Source organism: Globicephala melas, chromosome 4 (genome assembly GCF_963455315.2).
Source record: "Globicephala melas chromosome 4, mGloMel1.2, whole genome shotgun sequence".
In the NCBI taxonomy this organism is placed as follows: Eukaryota; Metazoa; Chordata; class Mammalia; order Artiodactyla; family Delphinidae; genus Globicephala; species Globicephala melas.
In genome coordinates, this window is record NC_083317.1 from 15395521 (window position 1) to 15413411 (window position 17891).

A 17891-nucleotide genomic window follows, 5' to 3' on the forward strand; every position below is an offset into this window, starting at 1 on the left:
TGCAGAGGGACCAGCTTTGGATCCACGTGGCTTGTCTTTAGTTGCCTCTGGATTGCTTAAGTCCACGTAAAGGAAAAAATATCCCTGGGAGGCAGCTTTCTTAGGTCTAAACATTGCTTTGCAAGGGGCAGCCTGCACATCACTGAGGCTCAGGCCTGAAAATGCTTGTTCACACAGGAGTACGGCCCCAGAGCCCCTAGAGGGAGCCCTCACTCAATCCGTCCTGGGTGCCAGAAGTACCACTGGAAGGGGAAATGTAAATGAAGGCATTATGCAATGGTGAAGTCTCTCCCCCAGAAACGATCAATGCATAAGGCCAAAATTAAGCCTCCACACAGGATGCAATATCACCCCCAGATGAGACTCACAATTATGGGATCAGAAGACCCTGATCTGGATGCAGATAGCTCTGGGCAGTTGCTCGAAGCTTGATTACAAGGGCCTGGATAGAAGTTGAATGTAACATGGTAGAACTGACTCCACAGATAAATTTTTTAAAACTGAGGACTGAAAAAGATACTACCCCTTACAAAAACCCTACAGCTCTAGCCAAAGACTAAAATTAAATCAGAAGCAAGGCTAAAATCTGTGCTTCCCTGAACACCCAACTGCTGAGAACTTTCTTTTCAGGCATGATTATCAACTAATGAAAGACTCTCTCATACAAATGCCAGAGTCATACTGTTTATTGATCAAAAGACCAAAATTAGTAAACTCATATGAGAGATGAAAAACTGGAAATGGAATGTACAACTCTAGTCAATCAGAAGCAATTTCAGAGAATTTTATTGAACTGTCATTTTATTACCAACATCTAACATTTCTAACTTTGCTACATTTGGATAAGCACATTAGGAAGAAAATGTAAATTAAATACTATGAAAGTTCACTTTTAATGAAACATGATCTTAACAGATATGGATATATTAACTTAGTGGTTTCATTGCATTGTTAGAAAATTATATTATGAAAGATACAAAAAAAATCAATAGCCGTTATTATTTCTGTTTATTTTACAATCAGTATGCCATCTTTGCCATTACGGCTTTAAAATTTCATTCTGCCCAACAAGTTTCAAAGAATAGTTTATTACATGCCTTAATAAAACAGTTAAAATATTTACAAATTCAAAATAGATGTTCCATAACTGAAAAAAGTTCACCTGAGAATTCATTATAACATTGCCATTTTTAAATTTTTTTTCCAAGTTATTAATGTGGCTGAGTGTCCACATGCAACCTGTATCGTCTACTGCACCAAATATATTTGATTCCTTATTTTAAATTAGTTAAGCATTAAGCTATAGTAAATTATGTTATAAAATGTACAGATGGAGAACTTAGATTTATATCCATATTTGTCTTGAATATAACAATTTAACGACAGATTATTTGCTATAGCTGCAGGATTCAAATAATGAAAAAAACTTTAAGGTATGGTTATTTTATCAAGTTAGACCTAACAGCTTTTGAAAAATCATCAAGCAGTGAGAAGGCTAACTCATAAAATAAGGAACAATGATCATGTAAATATACAAACTGAAAAACACTTCGCCAAAATTCTGCATGAAGGAAAAGATATACACTGTATACACATAATCCTGTCATTTGTCTTCGGCAGCCTCAAAAAAAAATGAACTTAAAACAAATTTTCTTAGAAAAAACTTCTTTAGAAGTTAATGTTAAAATAGGCATAAATGCGTAATGCTATGCAATATATAAAAACTTCCCCACTTTATGGCCAAAAGACAAAGATAAAAAATTTTTTTATCTATCTGTCCCTCTGGATTACAACTTGAAAATGATATAGGTATGAGGTAGTGTAGTTACTTGTATTACATGCTGGCTATTAAAAGTAATGCTATATTTTACAAAACATTACACTTGGCCAATAATCAGAATATCATTAAAATAAACCCTTAATGCTAAACTTTATATGTAGAGAGAAATTTAAACCAAGTGCCTTAAAGATCGTATTTAAACTCTGGAGACAACTAGGTTTATAAAATAGAAAGTAATCTTTCAAAGCAGTTATTTACAGTAGCAATTAAAGCAAAAGATTGACATTTGCACATACACAAACTGATGTGACAAACAGTTGAGTGTACACTGAGGTAGGAAATCAAGGAGTCCATTGGCTTGTATAAGATTTTGCATTTTGTAAACCAGAAAAGGTTTTATATTATATTTTGAAGTTAAAATTTAAAATTACAAGTATCAAAGAAATAGCTACATGGGGGTATATATATATATAGATACACACACAAACACGTACACATATCATTCTTTTGTAGTACGGGATGCATTACCATTGAATTATCATTCTCCCTGACAAATTCTTGAGTGTACTTATAAAAGCCTCTAGAAAATAAACAAGTCCAACCAGTTTTCTCTTACAACAACTAAGCTGATAACAGAGATAACATACAAACCACTGAAGATACTAGCAGTATCTTCCCAACGCCACCCGCCCCCATGAAAAAGGGTAACATTTGACAAATTGCTCTGAAATATGAAGTCTGGTCCCCACATCCCCTCACAGCAGAGGCCTACTGGTTTGAGACCCATTCCTACACAGCAGATGACGGTCTCCCACATCAGCTACACAAGCCCTTCACTAGACTCAGGATGCAATCTACAAAAGTCTCCTCTCAGGTGTCTCATCTTGGTGAAATGAAGTACTTTCTAATCCAAACACTAAAAATCACTCTCTGTACCCTTTCAGACTGGATTCTGCAAATGTTTCTGTGCATGTGAATATGAAATTTTGTTTTCGTCATTGAGAGGTCCATAGCTTTCGTTTGACTCCCAACCAAGCCTATAACAGCAGCAGAATGGCTAAGAACCACGGTAAAATGTTATGGGGTAGGGGCTCAGATTATCAAAACACTATTGTAAAACAGGATTGAATAAACACAAAGACTGATTTTAAAATGCCCAAGTCCAAAATGATTTGTGCGCCCTTATATACTAGATTTGGGGAAGAGAACAAGATTAAATCTGGCTTCCAAATTCAAACCCACAATGGAACAAGATCAAGTTTCATCCTATTTCACAAACCTGCATGGTTGCTGTAGATACATTTTTATCTATCATAATGCTTTTACAAAGAAACCACAGGACTTCAAAAAATAGGATGGAAAATGAACTGCCACTCCAGATCAATGTAGGCAATCTTCTTACCCCACGATATCTGGTTTCCTTGCATGGGTGACTTATGGTGGCAAGGCCGACAGCCTTGTATCTGAGGAGCTAGCTCTCCAAGATTCTAGGGAGGCTAAGACAATGCTCCCAACACATGAGCTCATGCCACTGTATCCTGAGTCTTATTTCTTCTTCCAAAGTGACAAGAATGTCAGGAAACAGAAAGATCATGATGGACTCAGATGTGAAAGAGACTGAAGAGAAAAGAGGGAAATGACACTTATCTACCGCTGACGCAGCCAGAACTCCTTGAGAGCCGACACTGAGGAGGAGCAGAAGCCTCTGCCTTAGCCCACCGTTTGCCCGTTTCCTAACCATTCCCAGCGTAGCTCAGGACTCACAGTGCAGGCCAACCAATCTCTGGTTTTAACAGGAGCTGAAGAGCAAAGTGCTGGGATTCAGGCAAGAAGATTACGTCATGTTTTCACACTGCAGTTCTACACCAATATTCCCAAGGAGCTGACACCCTACTTCTCAGTAGAACTGAACCCTATCAGCGTTACTTGGGGAGACATTTTCTTTTAAACCAGTATGTTGTAAGAAGGTCAGATTATTAAACTTTTGCAGGCTACTTCTTGATAGTAAGAACTATCTGCTGACGTTTCAAGGTGTTTAAATGTTGTCTGATACGCTACAGTTTTCATTTTCTTATTTATTTTTAATACTGGGAAGAGTCATTACTAATAGTTATTATTCTTTAAAACATGTGAGTTTTCAAAGCCTTACTACATTTCCACATATGGTTTTTCGGTATCCAGGAGGCAAGTCATTTCTGCATCTCCTGCGGAAATCAAGGAAAAGTCAAGGGTTGACTTCAGAGGAATTCCCTTAACGGCAAACCACAAGGGGAGAAAAACGATATTGTTAAGAGACAGATGGCTATGGCTATGTCAGGCTTTCAAGACAATGTCAAAATTTCAGTAGAAAATGAGACGGTCTGAAGGAAGTGGAAGCAAGTTTACTCATCAGTAGTACATTTGTCGGTCATCTGCTGACAGAAATCGGAGATGCCACCACTCTGGCGACACTGCTCCCCGGGCCCGGCCTGCTCCGAGGGGGCGCTGGCAGCTGCCCGGGACTCCGGGCCCCAGGCACCACCCGCCTCACCACCCTTGGCACTGGGATAGCGAGGGCTCTGCTCCCCAGCAGGCGGCCCAGCTGCAGGCCCTTCAGGCAAACTCAAAATCGACGGTAACGTGAGCTCACCATCAGGAGTACTCTTTCCTTTCTCAGAAATTAAAAAGGAAAGTGGGCAATCGGAGGCCGAATACTTGGCGAGTATCTGTATTTGTTCTTGACTTAGAGCTGCTTCTTTACAGACTTGCTGGCAAAGTCCAGTTAGGTTCTGCTTTGTCTCGCCCAGAGTGGACAAAATATGATCCCTTTCCTTCAACAAGCTCTCCTTTTCGTTTTGCTGTGAGGGTGAGAAAGAGAATACAGTGAATTGTGTTTATGAGCTCAATCAACATTCCTAAGGTGAGCAAACATTGATATCCACAGTGTCTTCTCATTATATAAGGTCATGTGGAATTTTTCCTGTCAATTCAATTCAAAAATATATTTAATACCTCAGGTCCATAAGCCCCCATCCAAAACTCTTAGGCCTACATGTATCTTGGGATTCAGAATTTTTCAGATTTTAGAAAGAAAATAGATGCACACATAATTCCTCTAGCAGGGTCTGAGGTAGCACCCCACTATCAAATGTCTTCACATTTCTAAATAAAACACATGAAAGTATCCATGCACAAAGTAGGTTAAATAAAGACTCTACATACCCTGTCAGCTTGTGTCAGTTCTTTGGCCAAAATAGTTTGTGACAAACTTACATGATTTTCAGAGCTTTCTGGATTTGTGGATTGCAAGTAAATGAGTGTGAACTTTTTGGATGGAATGCAACCAAAAGAAGTACAAACACAGTGATCATAACTCCTGCAAGATTCTAGTAATGACTGACATTAGTTGGGCATTTACTTTGTGCCAGATATTGTGCTGAATGTTTTGAAATACGTAACCTCAGCTACGTAATCCTCACAATGACTCTGTTGATTTCAGTAATACCAAACCTATTTTATAGATGGGATTCAGAGTTTAATATGCCCAGAGTCAGAAAGCTAGTGGGTGAGTTACTAAAGTGTGAAGAAGGGAGAAGGGGAGGGGACTTGTGTTTGTTAATTATTATTACTACTGGTGCTGTTACTATTTTCATTTAAATGTTTATCCCTACAGGAAAGTCAACCATGGAATTTTGTTCAAGTTTTCCTGGTTCCGGTCTTTCTGTCTGCCATCACTGGTTGCTGCTGATGGTGTGTCTTTTTTCTATCATTGCCCCACCTCATCCTTCCTACTCTACCACTGCATTGCTCCTAATCTAGTATGAGCTAGAAAACCAAATAATCAAGCTGTTTATAAGGTAAGAGTAAATAAATATTGATAGAGAGTCAAAGATTTCTCTTGTGAAATTTATGACAACTCTCTTGGCCTTCTGCTCATTGGCAGCTTCAAGAGAGCTGAGCTGTTAAATGTTGCCAGCTAACATTTAGACAGGTTATTTCATAGTAATCATCTACAGTGGTCAACCTTTAAATAGATGCTTTTATGGGACAAAAATAGCTAAAAGGTTAGAAAGAAATCTGCTTTGCACAAACGTACTGTTGCGGTTTTAGGTAAAAGTTTTTCTACAAAACTGTGACTCCAACTATTGGTAGTTAGTTTTTAAATATTTCAAGGCCATCTAATATTTTGAGAAAATCTGCAATGAATACAAAACACTAAATTTTTATACTGCAAGCTATTCTCCAATTTGTTGTGGTTTGAAAAAATAGGTATACGCCAAGAAAAGATATATATATATAAAATAAATAAAAGCAAGATCAATGTTCAGGAAGTACATTTTTTTCTTACAGAAGGTTTGTCAGTTGTAGCCTTGTGATAAAATGAGTCTGCTGGTACCTACAGGGAGAGAACAGTGCCTACCACCTGACCAGAGAAAGAACACATTTAAAGCAATCAGCACCCACTTCTCTTTATGGCCCTTCAGAAGCCAATCCAAATGAGTATGGAAACAAAGCTTCCAGAAGAAAATGAGAAACCTTTTTCTTAGTCATAATAATATCAGCCACCGACTCCTCTATCAAAGTTAAGATAAATCTCCGTTCTAAATAGCAGCAGACAAAATTTCAACTGTTGGCTGGTCTTTAAAATTAAATATGGTTAAGGAAAATAATGAATATTTGACCTTCCTCCCAGAAATCAGAACTACTACTTGACCTACAGATACTATGAAAATGACAAATATTTTATAACTTCCATATCTTTTGATAAATATCAATACAACCTTAAATATTCTCACTATTACCTCACTAAATAAAGGATGACAGGACTATAAGTATGTCCCATACAAGATGGCTTGCTTCTTTACAACAATTAAAACCAATAGGTACAACCCTGAAACTCTACCATGATTATTTCTAGAAATTAAATGTTCCCTTTCTGTTCCTCCATACTTTAAGCTAACTCCTACATGGGTAAGTTTCCAGGAAATTAGCTGATTTTTCCATTTCACTCTCATTTTAAAACACAAATTTACTTCAATAGCACTCAGTTTAACTAAAGCAATTCAACTTAAGAACTTCATGATATCATTATTAAAGATACCTCCTAAACATACTACCAGTATCCTGCTACCTATTTCTACAATATACTTTAATTTTCTTATAATGCAACTCTATAAATCCTAAGTGTGAAGTGCTATGGCTTTAATCACAGATCTAGTTTTAAAAAATGAATCCTGGTATTATTCTGAATTTTATGGGAAGAAAACAAATTTACATCCAAATCCACATTTTCAACAGCTAGTGTTCAATGTAAGAAGTTTAAAAAAAATCAAAATATAACTCACCCAGTAAAGATGAGGAGTGGAAGAATTTGGCACCAAAAGAGCCAGGTGACAGTGACAATTAACTTTATTTTATTTATTTATTTATTTATTTTGCGGTACACGGGCCTCTCACTGTTGTGGTCTCTCCCGTTGTGGAGCACAGGCTCCGGACACGCAGGCTCAGGGGCCATGGCTCACAGGCCCAGCTGCTCCACGGCATGTGGGATCTTCCCGGACCGGGGCATGAACCCGTGTCCCCTGCATCGGCAGGCGGACTCTCAACCACTGCACCACCAGGGAAGCCCGACAATTTACTTTAGATTAAAGGGTCCTCACTGCTAGAAAATGGTGACTAATGGTCCCTTATGATGCAAAACCTCTGAATAGACAGTTCCTAGAAATATAAAAATGAGCCTTAAAAATATGAATACAAGTGCTCAGTTTCACTCATAAGAGACAGAGAAATAAAAGCTACCGTGAGATATCAATTCTCACAATTAGATTGGGAAAAAAACAAAAGCTGACAACAAACTCTCTGCGGAGGTGGGAAAGCAAAATGCCATAAACCGCTACTGAAGGGAATTCAATAATATCTAACAAAATTACATATGTATTTACTCTTGATCCAACAATCCTACTTCTAAGAATCTATCCTGAAGACACATCTTCTCAAACATTAGAGAAAACAATGTTCAAAGTTCTTAACTATGGCATCCCAAATGTCCACTAATAAGAAACTGGTTTGGATTAACTGTGTATGCTACAGACAGCCACAACTGAGTACTATGGAGCTTTAAAGCAAAATGACAACCACTGTGAACTAAGGAAAATATTTCCTGGAAATCACTTCTTGAGCAAAAACAGTAGAATACAGAATGGTATATACAGAATACTGCTCTGTAGCAGAAAGGGTAATAAAAACACATACAAAACATGAACCTGTTTTTAGAAAAGAAACACAAGGGAAAAAATCTAGAGATTAATGGTAATAGTTACCCACAGGAAATAGCTATGAATAGGGTATAGGGAGAAAATGGGATCAAGACTTTGGAGTAGCTTTTTTAAAACATAGTTTTAACTTTCAAACCATACAGATGTTTTTACATATTCAAAAATTAAACTTAAAAAATTTGAAGAGTAAATCCCAGAAACAGAAATAAAAACAAATTAAATTAATTGTATATAAAATTGCTAACATAAAGAACTACTCTGAATAATTTTTAAATTTTAAACTTCAGTACTATGGTATATATTTAAGGGCAAAAAAAAGCAAAGAAATTTTAAATTTTACTTAATCTCTTTTATTATTGATAGTAATATTGACATTATAATTTTATGACATATATTTCATATGTATGTATTTATCAAATAGTAAATATAATTGGAAGCCACGATTTTCCCTATAATGAAAAAAGATAAAATATAAATACAGCGACTGCCCTGGTGGTGCGGTGGTTAAGAATCCACCTGCCAATGCAGGGGACACGGGTTCGAGCCCTGGTCCATGAGGGTCCCACATGGTGCGGAGCAATTAAGCCCGTGTGCCACAACTACTGAGCCTGCGCTCTAGAGCCCGCAAGCCACAACTACTGAGCTTGCGTGCCACAACTACTGAAGCCCGCATGCCTAGAGCCCGTGCTCCACAACAAGAGAAGCCACTGAAATAAGAAGCCCGTGCACTGCAGCTAGAGAAAGGCCGCGTGCGGCAATGAAGACCCAACGCAGCCAAAAATAAATAAATAAATAGGGCTTCCCTGGTGGCGCAGTGGTTGAGAATCTGCCTGCTAATGCAGGGGACACGGATTCGAGCCGTGGTCTGGGAGGATCCCACATGCCGCGGGAGCAACTAGGCCCGTGAGCCACAACTACTGAGCCTGCGCGTCTGGAGCCTGTGCTCCACAACAAGAGAGGCCACGATAGTGAGAGGCCCGCGCACCGTGATGAAGAGTGGCCCCCGCTTGCCACAACTAGAGAAAGCCCTCGCACAGAAACGAAGACCCAACACAGTAAAAATAAATTTAAAAAATAATAATAAATAAATTTATTTCTTTTAAAATATATATATATATAATCGAAGCAAAAAGACAAAAGTTCTGAACTACTAAATTTTGACTAGAAATATCTGCATGAACTCATGATTTCTAACATACCTTTATTTATTGAAGGATAATATACATCCTGAATGCACTCATGATTTTACACACACACACACACACATTTCCCAGAAGAAGCAACACTCCAGCAGCAAGCATGCTTTCTACAATCTAATACCTGCTATAAGAAACCAGGGATTTTTAGAGAAAGGGGTGATTCCCAAATCTTCGAACAAGAGAGGTATAAGGTGAGCCTATGACATACTGTTCTAAATGGCACAGAAGCACTAATGGGGTCATGTCAAAAGCACACAGCAGCAAAAAAAAAAAAAAAAAAAAAAAAAAGCACACAGCACCTGGCAGAGGAGGGTGGCTCTCCCCACGCAAGTCTGAAAAAATGTCAACATCAAGAAGACCAATGACTACTATGGGTTCTAAGAAATTAAATTAGAAAAAAAATAATCCATGAGTCTACAGTGATACTAAAGAGTTGTGGTGGGAGGGAGGGAAACAGGAGGGAAGGAAAGTTCTTTTTATGGAGGAATACCAATAAATGTAAGTGCAATGACAGAATTAGAAAAATCATGATTTTGCAACCCCATTGCAAAGGCCATCAAAGTATGCTTAAAACCAAAGGACATAGGAGTGTTGGGGAACTGGATATTCGTAAAGTGCCTAATAAACACTCCACAGATTACTAAACAATTACAAAGGCAAAAAAAAATTTTGGAAATGATCTGGCAATTCCCATGCACTCAGGTGGGACACGCTGACATTGTGCCTCCCCAACTGACGCAGAATGAAGGACACAAGGATGAACGTTTAATCTCAACCTAAGAACTCACACTTCCACAGTTTACGTGAAATACAAGGAGTGAAGGAAGGTGTTAAATAAAACCAAGGGGAAACAATCAGACTTTAAGAGTAGACATTTTATGAGAACACTGGCCTAGACTCTTCAAAAAGTTACTGTCATTAAAAAAATAAAGGAGGGGGCGAGAAGGAGTATTTGTTCTAGATGAAGAGACTAAAAAGACAGAACCAAACGCATCATGTGAGGATAGGATCCTAGTTTGAAAAGGAAAAAAAAGCATATAGATGAAATACGTTTGGGGAACAATTAGGGTAATCTGAATAGGAACTATATATATTGTTTAAGATTTATTAATTTTCTCAGGTGTGACAAAGATATTGGTAAATATATGTGATAAAGATATATAAAAATGTCTATTTCTAGAAGATTCATGTTTAAGCATTTACGGGTGAAATGTCATAATGTGGTAGGTTTCAAATGATTCCGAAAATAAAAGTAGAGCAATAGAGACAGAAAGGCACTGAGACCAAGATAACACAACTGCAGTTAGAAAGAGTCCAAAACTGACTAAGAGGGACAGAGAGAGAGAAAGACCTATAGACCAACCAAGTGGAGCAGGGGGACACACACCTGGCCAGAGAGACAGAGACTAAGACCCACAGAAACAAGGAGACAGCAAAGGTGGCAAAATGTCAATAACTGTTGAATCTACCCAGGGAGTACACGGTTGCTTACTGTACCATTCATTTAACTTTTCTGAAAGCTTGAAATTTTTAGAATGGGGAGGAGGAAAATGAATCTCAAGAAAAAAATGAAAACACATAAACCTGGCTCCCTATGACACTACAAGCATTTTACTGACAAGGACTATGTCTCATTGATCTTTGACTTCCTGGTACCCAGTACATTTAATATGGAGTGACCAGCAGATGCTTATAGAAAACACAACTACTAATATTTCTTGAGCCCTGAACACATGCTGGGCAGTACAAAGAGCTTTCCATCCTTGAAGGTATCAGATCCTCGCACCACACCTGAGGGAGGTACTATTCTTATCTCCATGTTATCAATGAGGGAATTGGGTATTGGAGGTGAAATTATTTCTCCAGGCCACAGAGCTACCAGTGGCCAGGCAGAGTTTCCAGCTGTTTGACTCCAAAGCCTCCAACTGACTTTTGTGTGCTAGTGCAGTAGGTTCTCAAAATTTAATGTGTATAATAAAGATTTACCCAGGAAACTTTTATAAAATGCATGCTCCTGGGCCCCTCCCACAGGTCTGGGATGGGGCTAAGGCAGGTGCATTTTGAGGGGGGCACCCCCGGGGAACTGATGCCAATGGTAAACAGACCACATTTCAAGACAGGCTGCTAAAGGGCCTTACAGAGTGGCAGAGGGCAGGTTCCAGAAACCCATGGGAGGGTTTGGAGACAACAGTGCACATGTGACTAGAGCAGCCAGTAAAATGTGACTAGAAAAGGTTTATTGTTAATAAAATACAATCTTCACAACAAAATTCAAAACACTAAAGACACATGAGGTCATTTTACTCCTACACCATCATAATGGACAAGGGCAATGAAACAAAATGGTGTGTGATCACCTCAATCCTGAGTTCCAGAGCTTTGTGAATATTGTGATTTCTGATCACTTATAAGTTGATATCAATCAATATTTGATATCTTCTAAGAGCAATTACATTTTGGTAATTTAATTTTTTTTCTTTAAAAAGGAAGTTTCATTTCAAGGTTATCTTTGTTTCAGGCCAAAATGGTATCAGAGACACACATTTTCTAACTTCTGAATTAATCTTACAGAAAAGAATAAACATGGCCCTTGTAAAGAATCCTACAGAGACAAGAGTCTTTTAATCAAACACATAACAGAAGTTGAATGATTCCTGAACTTTGTTCAAGATCTTATATTTATTGGTAAAAAGAAAAGTTATGTTTTTGGTTTATAGATTATGCATATTCAATCCTTATAGTCAAAGCAATACTGAATTAATGCCTAACCTCTAACATATTATCAAATTTCAAATAAACATTAAAAGTCAATGCCATCGATTTATCAACCAAATAAATACACACCTTTCCTTTTCTTCACAGGTTTTGTTTTTGATTCTGATAGAACTTCTTGTTGAGAAATACAACTCATTAATTTATTGAATTCGAACTAACATCTCCCTTTGGCTTTCCCAGCACATAAAGACTATAAAAGCACCCTTTACACATGATAACTATACTTTTTTTCATGTGCTGATCCATCCACAGTCTATTAGGCTATTACTTTTAGGACCAACTACAAAAAATTCAAAGTCAATAGGCCAAAGACCAAAGCTTACAAAAATAGGGGACCCTTCACCTGAATATAAATACCAAATGGACATACTGTGAATTTACTAATATTTAATTCAATCATTGGCTATATTAAAATGGATGTTTCATTATGAAACATGTAATTTCCCTTAAATAGGTCTGCTAATTCCACCCACACCATAAAGACTGGGAAACACTGCTTGTCTACTGCTTCCAAAAAGTGACATCCCGATAAAAAAATTTAAAAAACCTGTCCCACTCTACCATATTGTTAATTCTCCATACTACTAAACAGGAATGTGTGATGGAAGCACGGGGGTAACTTCTCTCTACAAAAGACAACAAGGTCCATAGTATCACCCAAAAGCCAGGGTCTAAGTTCTATGTAAACTTCTTAATGTAATAAGTATCTTAAGCATTAAACTCTTTTACTTCTGGAAAAGGGCCAGCCAGCTTGTAATTCTAATTAGCTAATAAGTAGCATATTTTCTGCTTATTTTCATCTGAGACAAACATCTGCGGCAGGACAGAAATTTATAGCATGCCTCTTATAATTTGCAACTGGAGTTTGCCTGTATAAATCACTAGAACCGAGAGCAGTATGAAGGACAGAGCAGAATTCAAGGAAGCCGAAACACAAAGTAAATCATTCTGATTTAAAAAAAAAAAAAAATTACTGTGTCTCCCCTGGGGATATTCTAGAAGAGGAAAGAGACCGAGTTCAGCCTGGCGCACATCTGGGTAATGAGACCCCTGTCGGGCTATCTGCTCTACCTGCCCAGATGTGAGCTCCTGGCAGCCACATTTTCTGTTTCTGCTGTTTGTCCCTGCCCTCTAGTCACAGAAGAGGACACCCAAACCCAAAATAGGCCAACAGGCTAACTCCTTGGGAATTTAGAACTAACTAGAACTGTAGTCTCTGCCTGGACTGGTCTCTGGAGGAGAGGGAAACTATTCTTGAGCTGTGCTGTGGCCACTCTTCTCATACACACTTGGTGGCACACACAGCCAGAGAGAAGGTTCTCTGGGTTCCTGGCAGTTTTCTACTTTCTTGTTCTGCACTATTTACAAGGCCTGGCTCCATTCTTTGGCTTCTAATTGAGACACACGTAAATTCTTACAACAAATTCAGTAATTCATGTTTCAGATGGTTTCTGTTTCTTGCAACCAAAGAGTCCAAATTAATACAATAGGTAAATAGGGTACTGGTTTCTCATTTCATAAGAACTGCAGGAAAACCAAATATTCCCTTCTCTTGGAAATTAACCAAGAGTTATTCCACTGACCATATGAAAGGAACCTTTCCATAATGAGAGAGGCAATATAAGGGTGAGGTCCAAACCCAGAATTTACAGTTTAGGCAGAGACATCAGGAAAGGAGCAATTAAGGGAGAGAAAACTGAAAATTGATAAATAACAGTATAGCAATAATAATAAGAAGAAAAAGGTAATATTTATTGAGTGCTTATTATGTCCAGGCACTCTTCCAAGTGCTTAGATGTATTAACTCATTTAATCTTCAAAAATGAATACCCACTCTATAAAGTAAGAATTAGTATTATCCCATCGTAAAGAGGAGAAACCTGAGGGACAGAGAAATTGAACGGCCTGCCCAGAGTTACAAAGTACCACAGACAGGCACAGAATCCCACACTTTTAACCACTGTATCTCCCACTGCTCTCTGTTGAAGCAAAGGCAGAGGAAGCAGAAAGTCCAAAGAAAATCGCAAGACCTCTTCATCCTAGATACCTGAAATTCAGTAAAAACATCAACTGTCCAGCAATCCAACATCTGACTGCAATCAAAAAATACAAATAAGACCTATGAGTCATGAAATAGACTAGTTCTAAAGGATAACAGCTACTCTCCAACATATTTGCATAGTACATGTCTAAAATAAAGTTACTGATGAAACAAACTCAATCGATACAAAGGGGTTTTTTGTTTTGTTTTCATTTTTGTTTGTTTTTAGGAGGAAGAAAACCATATAAATTCTACTGGCAGATAAAAATCATCACTAGCTGAGGGTGAAGACAAAACTAAAAGAAGCAGGTATAGTAGTACTCCAGTAGTGCAAGTTTATTCAATGTTGATTTCAAATAGCACTATACAAGCCAACAGTCTAGAAAGCATCTCTGTATTACAGTACAGAATAAAAACTAAAGCTAAAATGCTGTACTCTGTCTAAAGGCAGGTAAGTGTTTAATCCAAAGTTGGATAATAAGAAAGGACACTAGTGCTTACAGGTATGGACGGATATACACCCTAAGAGTACTGGGTAAATGTTACTGAATTTGTCACTTTTCTTCTTTGGTCTTAACAACTCTAATCATTCAGCAATATCATATAGGTTTTTTAATATCTCTCACGCCTCTATGTGTAAAACATATGGTTTCTTTTTCATCTCCTTATACAGTTTGCTTCATCTTTTTATATAGTTAAACATCTTCATCTTTTTGCCTAAAGTATATCACAATACTATACAAATAACAAATTTTTATTTTTCCACTTTTCTGAAGGCATATAAAGGCAGTGTCTTTTTTCTAAATTGTTGCTGTTTACTTAATATTCATAACTAGGAACATTCATGTTTAAAGATTTGCTACAATCGCAATTTTAAACTTTTACCAATAATTAACAAAGACCCAAAACCGAACATTCAATGAATGTTTTTACTACTTCTAGGCACTTTTTCCCTGATGTCTCTAACCTTATTTTTAGCTTTAGCTGGCCTGCACTATCAGTTATCTTTTTTCATACAATGTTTCCTTCTATCAACCACTAGGGTGCAGAAAAACATGGGTGGAAATTAATCTACTTTGGGGGTTAATTTGTGTTCTGATGCTGGAATAGAAGATAAGATTCAATAAAATAAGCATTCTTCTCACTTAGGATCTCATTAGATCTTAAAATTTTCAATTTATACCAGCACGTGAATTCTTTCCCTTAGATGAAAGATCCAAGTTGGCTGGTTTGTTTTGGTATCAACCAAAACAAGTTACTAGTTATTAAAACTAACAACTGGAACATCAGCTTTTATAGACACCAAACACAGCACAAAGAGATTAAAGTGCTTTATTAATATCTTTAACCGTTACTCAACCACCAAGAATTAGGTAGATGGTAAAATTATCCTTAATCTATAAATCATTTTTTTAAAAGCACACAGAAATAGTCCTCAACTTACATATGGTTGTATATCATGCTAAATATGTAGAACACTTACTCAAGTAAAATAGTCTATGAAAACCCTCATTGTTTTTTATTTCCTAAGCTTTCTGAAAATGTCATATAACTTTCTTAGAATGATAATTGGTAAATTTTAAAATTAATGCATAATTGAGCATTATATCTGACTTAGGAATTAAAATAGCTATTTTCTGTCTGAAAAAAAAAAGAAAGAATGAATTGTTGGAATTAGAAGAAGAAGAAACTTGCATACTTACCAGCTTCTCAATTTCTGACTCAAGATTCTGTATACAATCAAGTTTTCTCTTGCGACAGCGCTGTGCAGCAATTCTGTTTTTACTTCTTCTCCGAATATCATGGATGCAATCCAGTTGTTCTGGAGTCAACTTGTGCATTTTCAACAAGGATTGAAAATCATTTCGAGAGAGCGAAATTATGCGTTGTGCATTAAATGGTAGTTTTACCTAGAAGGTGAAATAAACGTTAGTAGTTGCTGTATTTTGTAGTTTCTACTTAAATCTAGTAAGAGAAAGATATGTACCTATGTTTTCCAAGGAACTTCATTTAGACGTTAAAAAGAAAAAAGATCCCTATTTCCAATTTCTATACAATCCTTTATAAAAAGACTGATAATTTAATTGATATTCTGATTCTATTTTAGAGGGTTCAGAAGACAAATTGAGAAGCAGAGTTTTTTCAGCAAATCAAACATTATCAACACAAATATTAATGTAGTTAAGATGAAAAAACAGAATTTAAATTATTTTACTAGGGCATGTTAATAACCCATAGATATCTTTATCTTTAAGGCTCTTTCTAAAGTATTTTTAATGTATTTTTATCCAAACCAAAAAAAGAAATCTATTTTATTCTTTGATTTACATTACTGTGTACCACTGATTTAATACTGGTATATTAACAGTAGTAATTTCTAAAGCATTTCAGAAAATTTATTTTTCTGTCAGGAAAATGGCAGTTTCACATAACTCATTTCACTTGCCAATGTAGAAATGGTTAGAAAAACCTTATGAATATATATATATATTTTTTTGCGTTACGCGGGCCTCTCACTGTTGCGGCCTCTCCCGTTGCGGAGCACAGGCTCTGGACGCGCAGGCTCAGCGGCCATGGCTCACAGGCCCAGCCGCTCCGCGGCATGTGGGATCTTCCCGGACCGGGGCACGAACCCGTGTCGCCTGCATCGGCAGGCGGACTCTCAACCACTGCGCCACCAGGGAAGCCCAAACCTTATGAATACTTTAAAGTCATTTTCAACATACTTAAATTTGAAAAAAATAAGAAGATAATTTAAAAACATAACAAAACTGTGGGACAGTTTAATTGTATTAATTATCAAAAACACAAATGAAACATTGGTCAGCTTCTGTGGTAACTTAGTTTTTCAAGCTAACAGAAATTAGTTACACAAAACACTCTAAAATTTCTTAAATGTTTTATTTTTAACATTCTTTTCACAGTTCCAAACACTGGATTTATAAATATCATATAAAAATCTATAGATGTAACTCATGCATACATACTACTTCTTAAATTAAACCACCAATCACCTCCTTCCACAGCCAAGGGAAAAAAAAACCTCTTTCACTGTTTCAAACTATGTCATCCAACAGCTATCAAACCAAAGAACATGATAAAGAATTAACATGCCCTTATTATTACTGGAACTATAGTAATGTTTTACAAAAAAGCATCTATCAAATACAAACATTTGTACACAAAGTACACAGATCAAGCTTAGTATGATTAATACCATACCATCTACACGTAATTCATGCTAAATTATTAAGACATTCTTTAAATTAATAGATGAAATAACTAAGGGAAAATAAGAAAAAAATTCATAGCTCTGAGAAAACAGTGTAAAGAAAACTCTGTGGGGAGAGGGATAAATTGGAAGACTGAGATTGACATATACATACTACTGTATAAAAAAATAGATAATAAGAACCTATTGTATAGCACAGGGAACTCTACTCAATACTCTTTAATGACCTATATGGGAAAAGAATATAAAAAAGAGTGGATAGGGCTTCCCTGGTTGAGAGTCCGCCTGCCGATACAGGGGACACGGGTTCGTGCCCCGGTCCGGGAAGATCCCACATGCCACGGAGCAGCTGGGCCCGTGAGCCATGGCCGCTGAGCCTGCGCGTCCGGAGCCTGTGCTCCACAACGGGAGAGGCCACAACAGTGAGAGGCCCACATACCGCAAAAAAGTAAAAAGAGTGGATATATGTATACGTATAACTGATTCACTTTGCTGTACAGAAACTAACACATCATTGTAAATCAACTATACTACAATAAAAATTAATTTAAAAATTGTTAACTAGTTCTGTACTCAAATAAAAAAGAGGGACGATAAAATAAAAAAAGAA

General features: G+C 37.0%; 1 protein-coding gene across 2 annotated transcripts in view; it reads right to left on the minus strand.

Annotated features, from left to right (window-relative positions):
* Positions 1 to 671: 671 nt before the first annotated feature.
* BACH1 (BTB domain and CNC homolog 1) overlaps positions 672 to 17891 on the minus strand; it is a 46744-nt gene continuing 29524 nt past the window's right edge. For both annotated transcript variants that reach the window (XM_030880990.2, XM_030880991.2), the window contains exons 4-5: positions 15753 to 15959; positions 672 to 4617 (exon numbers count right to left, since the gene is read on the minus strand). In XM_030880990.2, coding sequence (XP_030736850.2) covers positions 4162 to 4617; positions 15753 to 15959 — 663 coding nt within the window. In that variant the 3' untranslated portion in view covers positions 672 to 4161. The remainder of the gene's footprint in view (positions 4618 to 15752; positions 15960 to 17891) is intronic.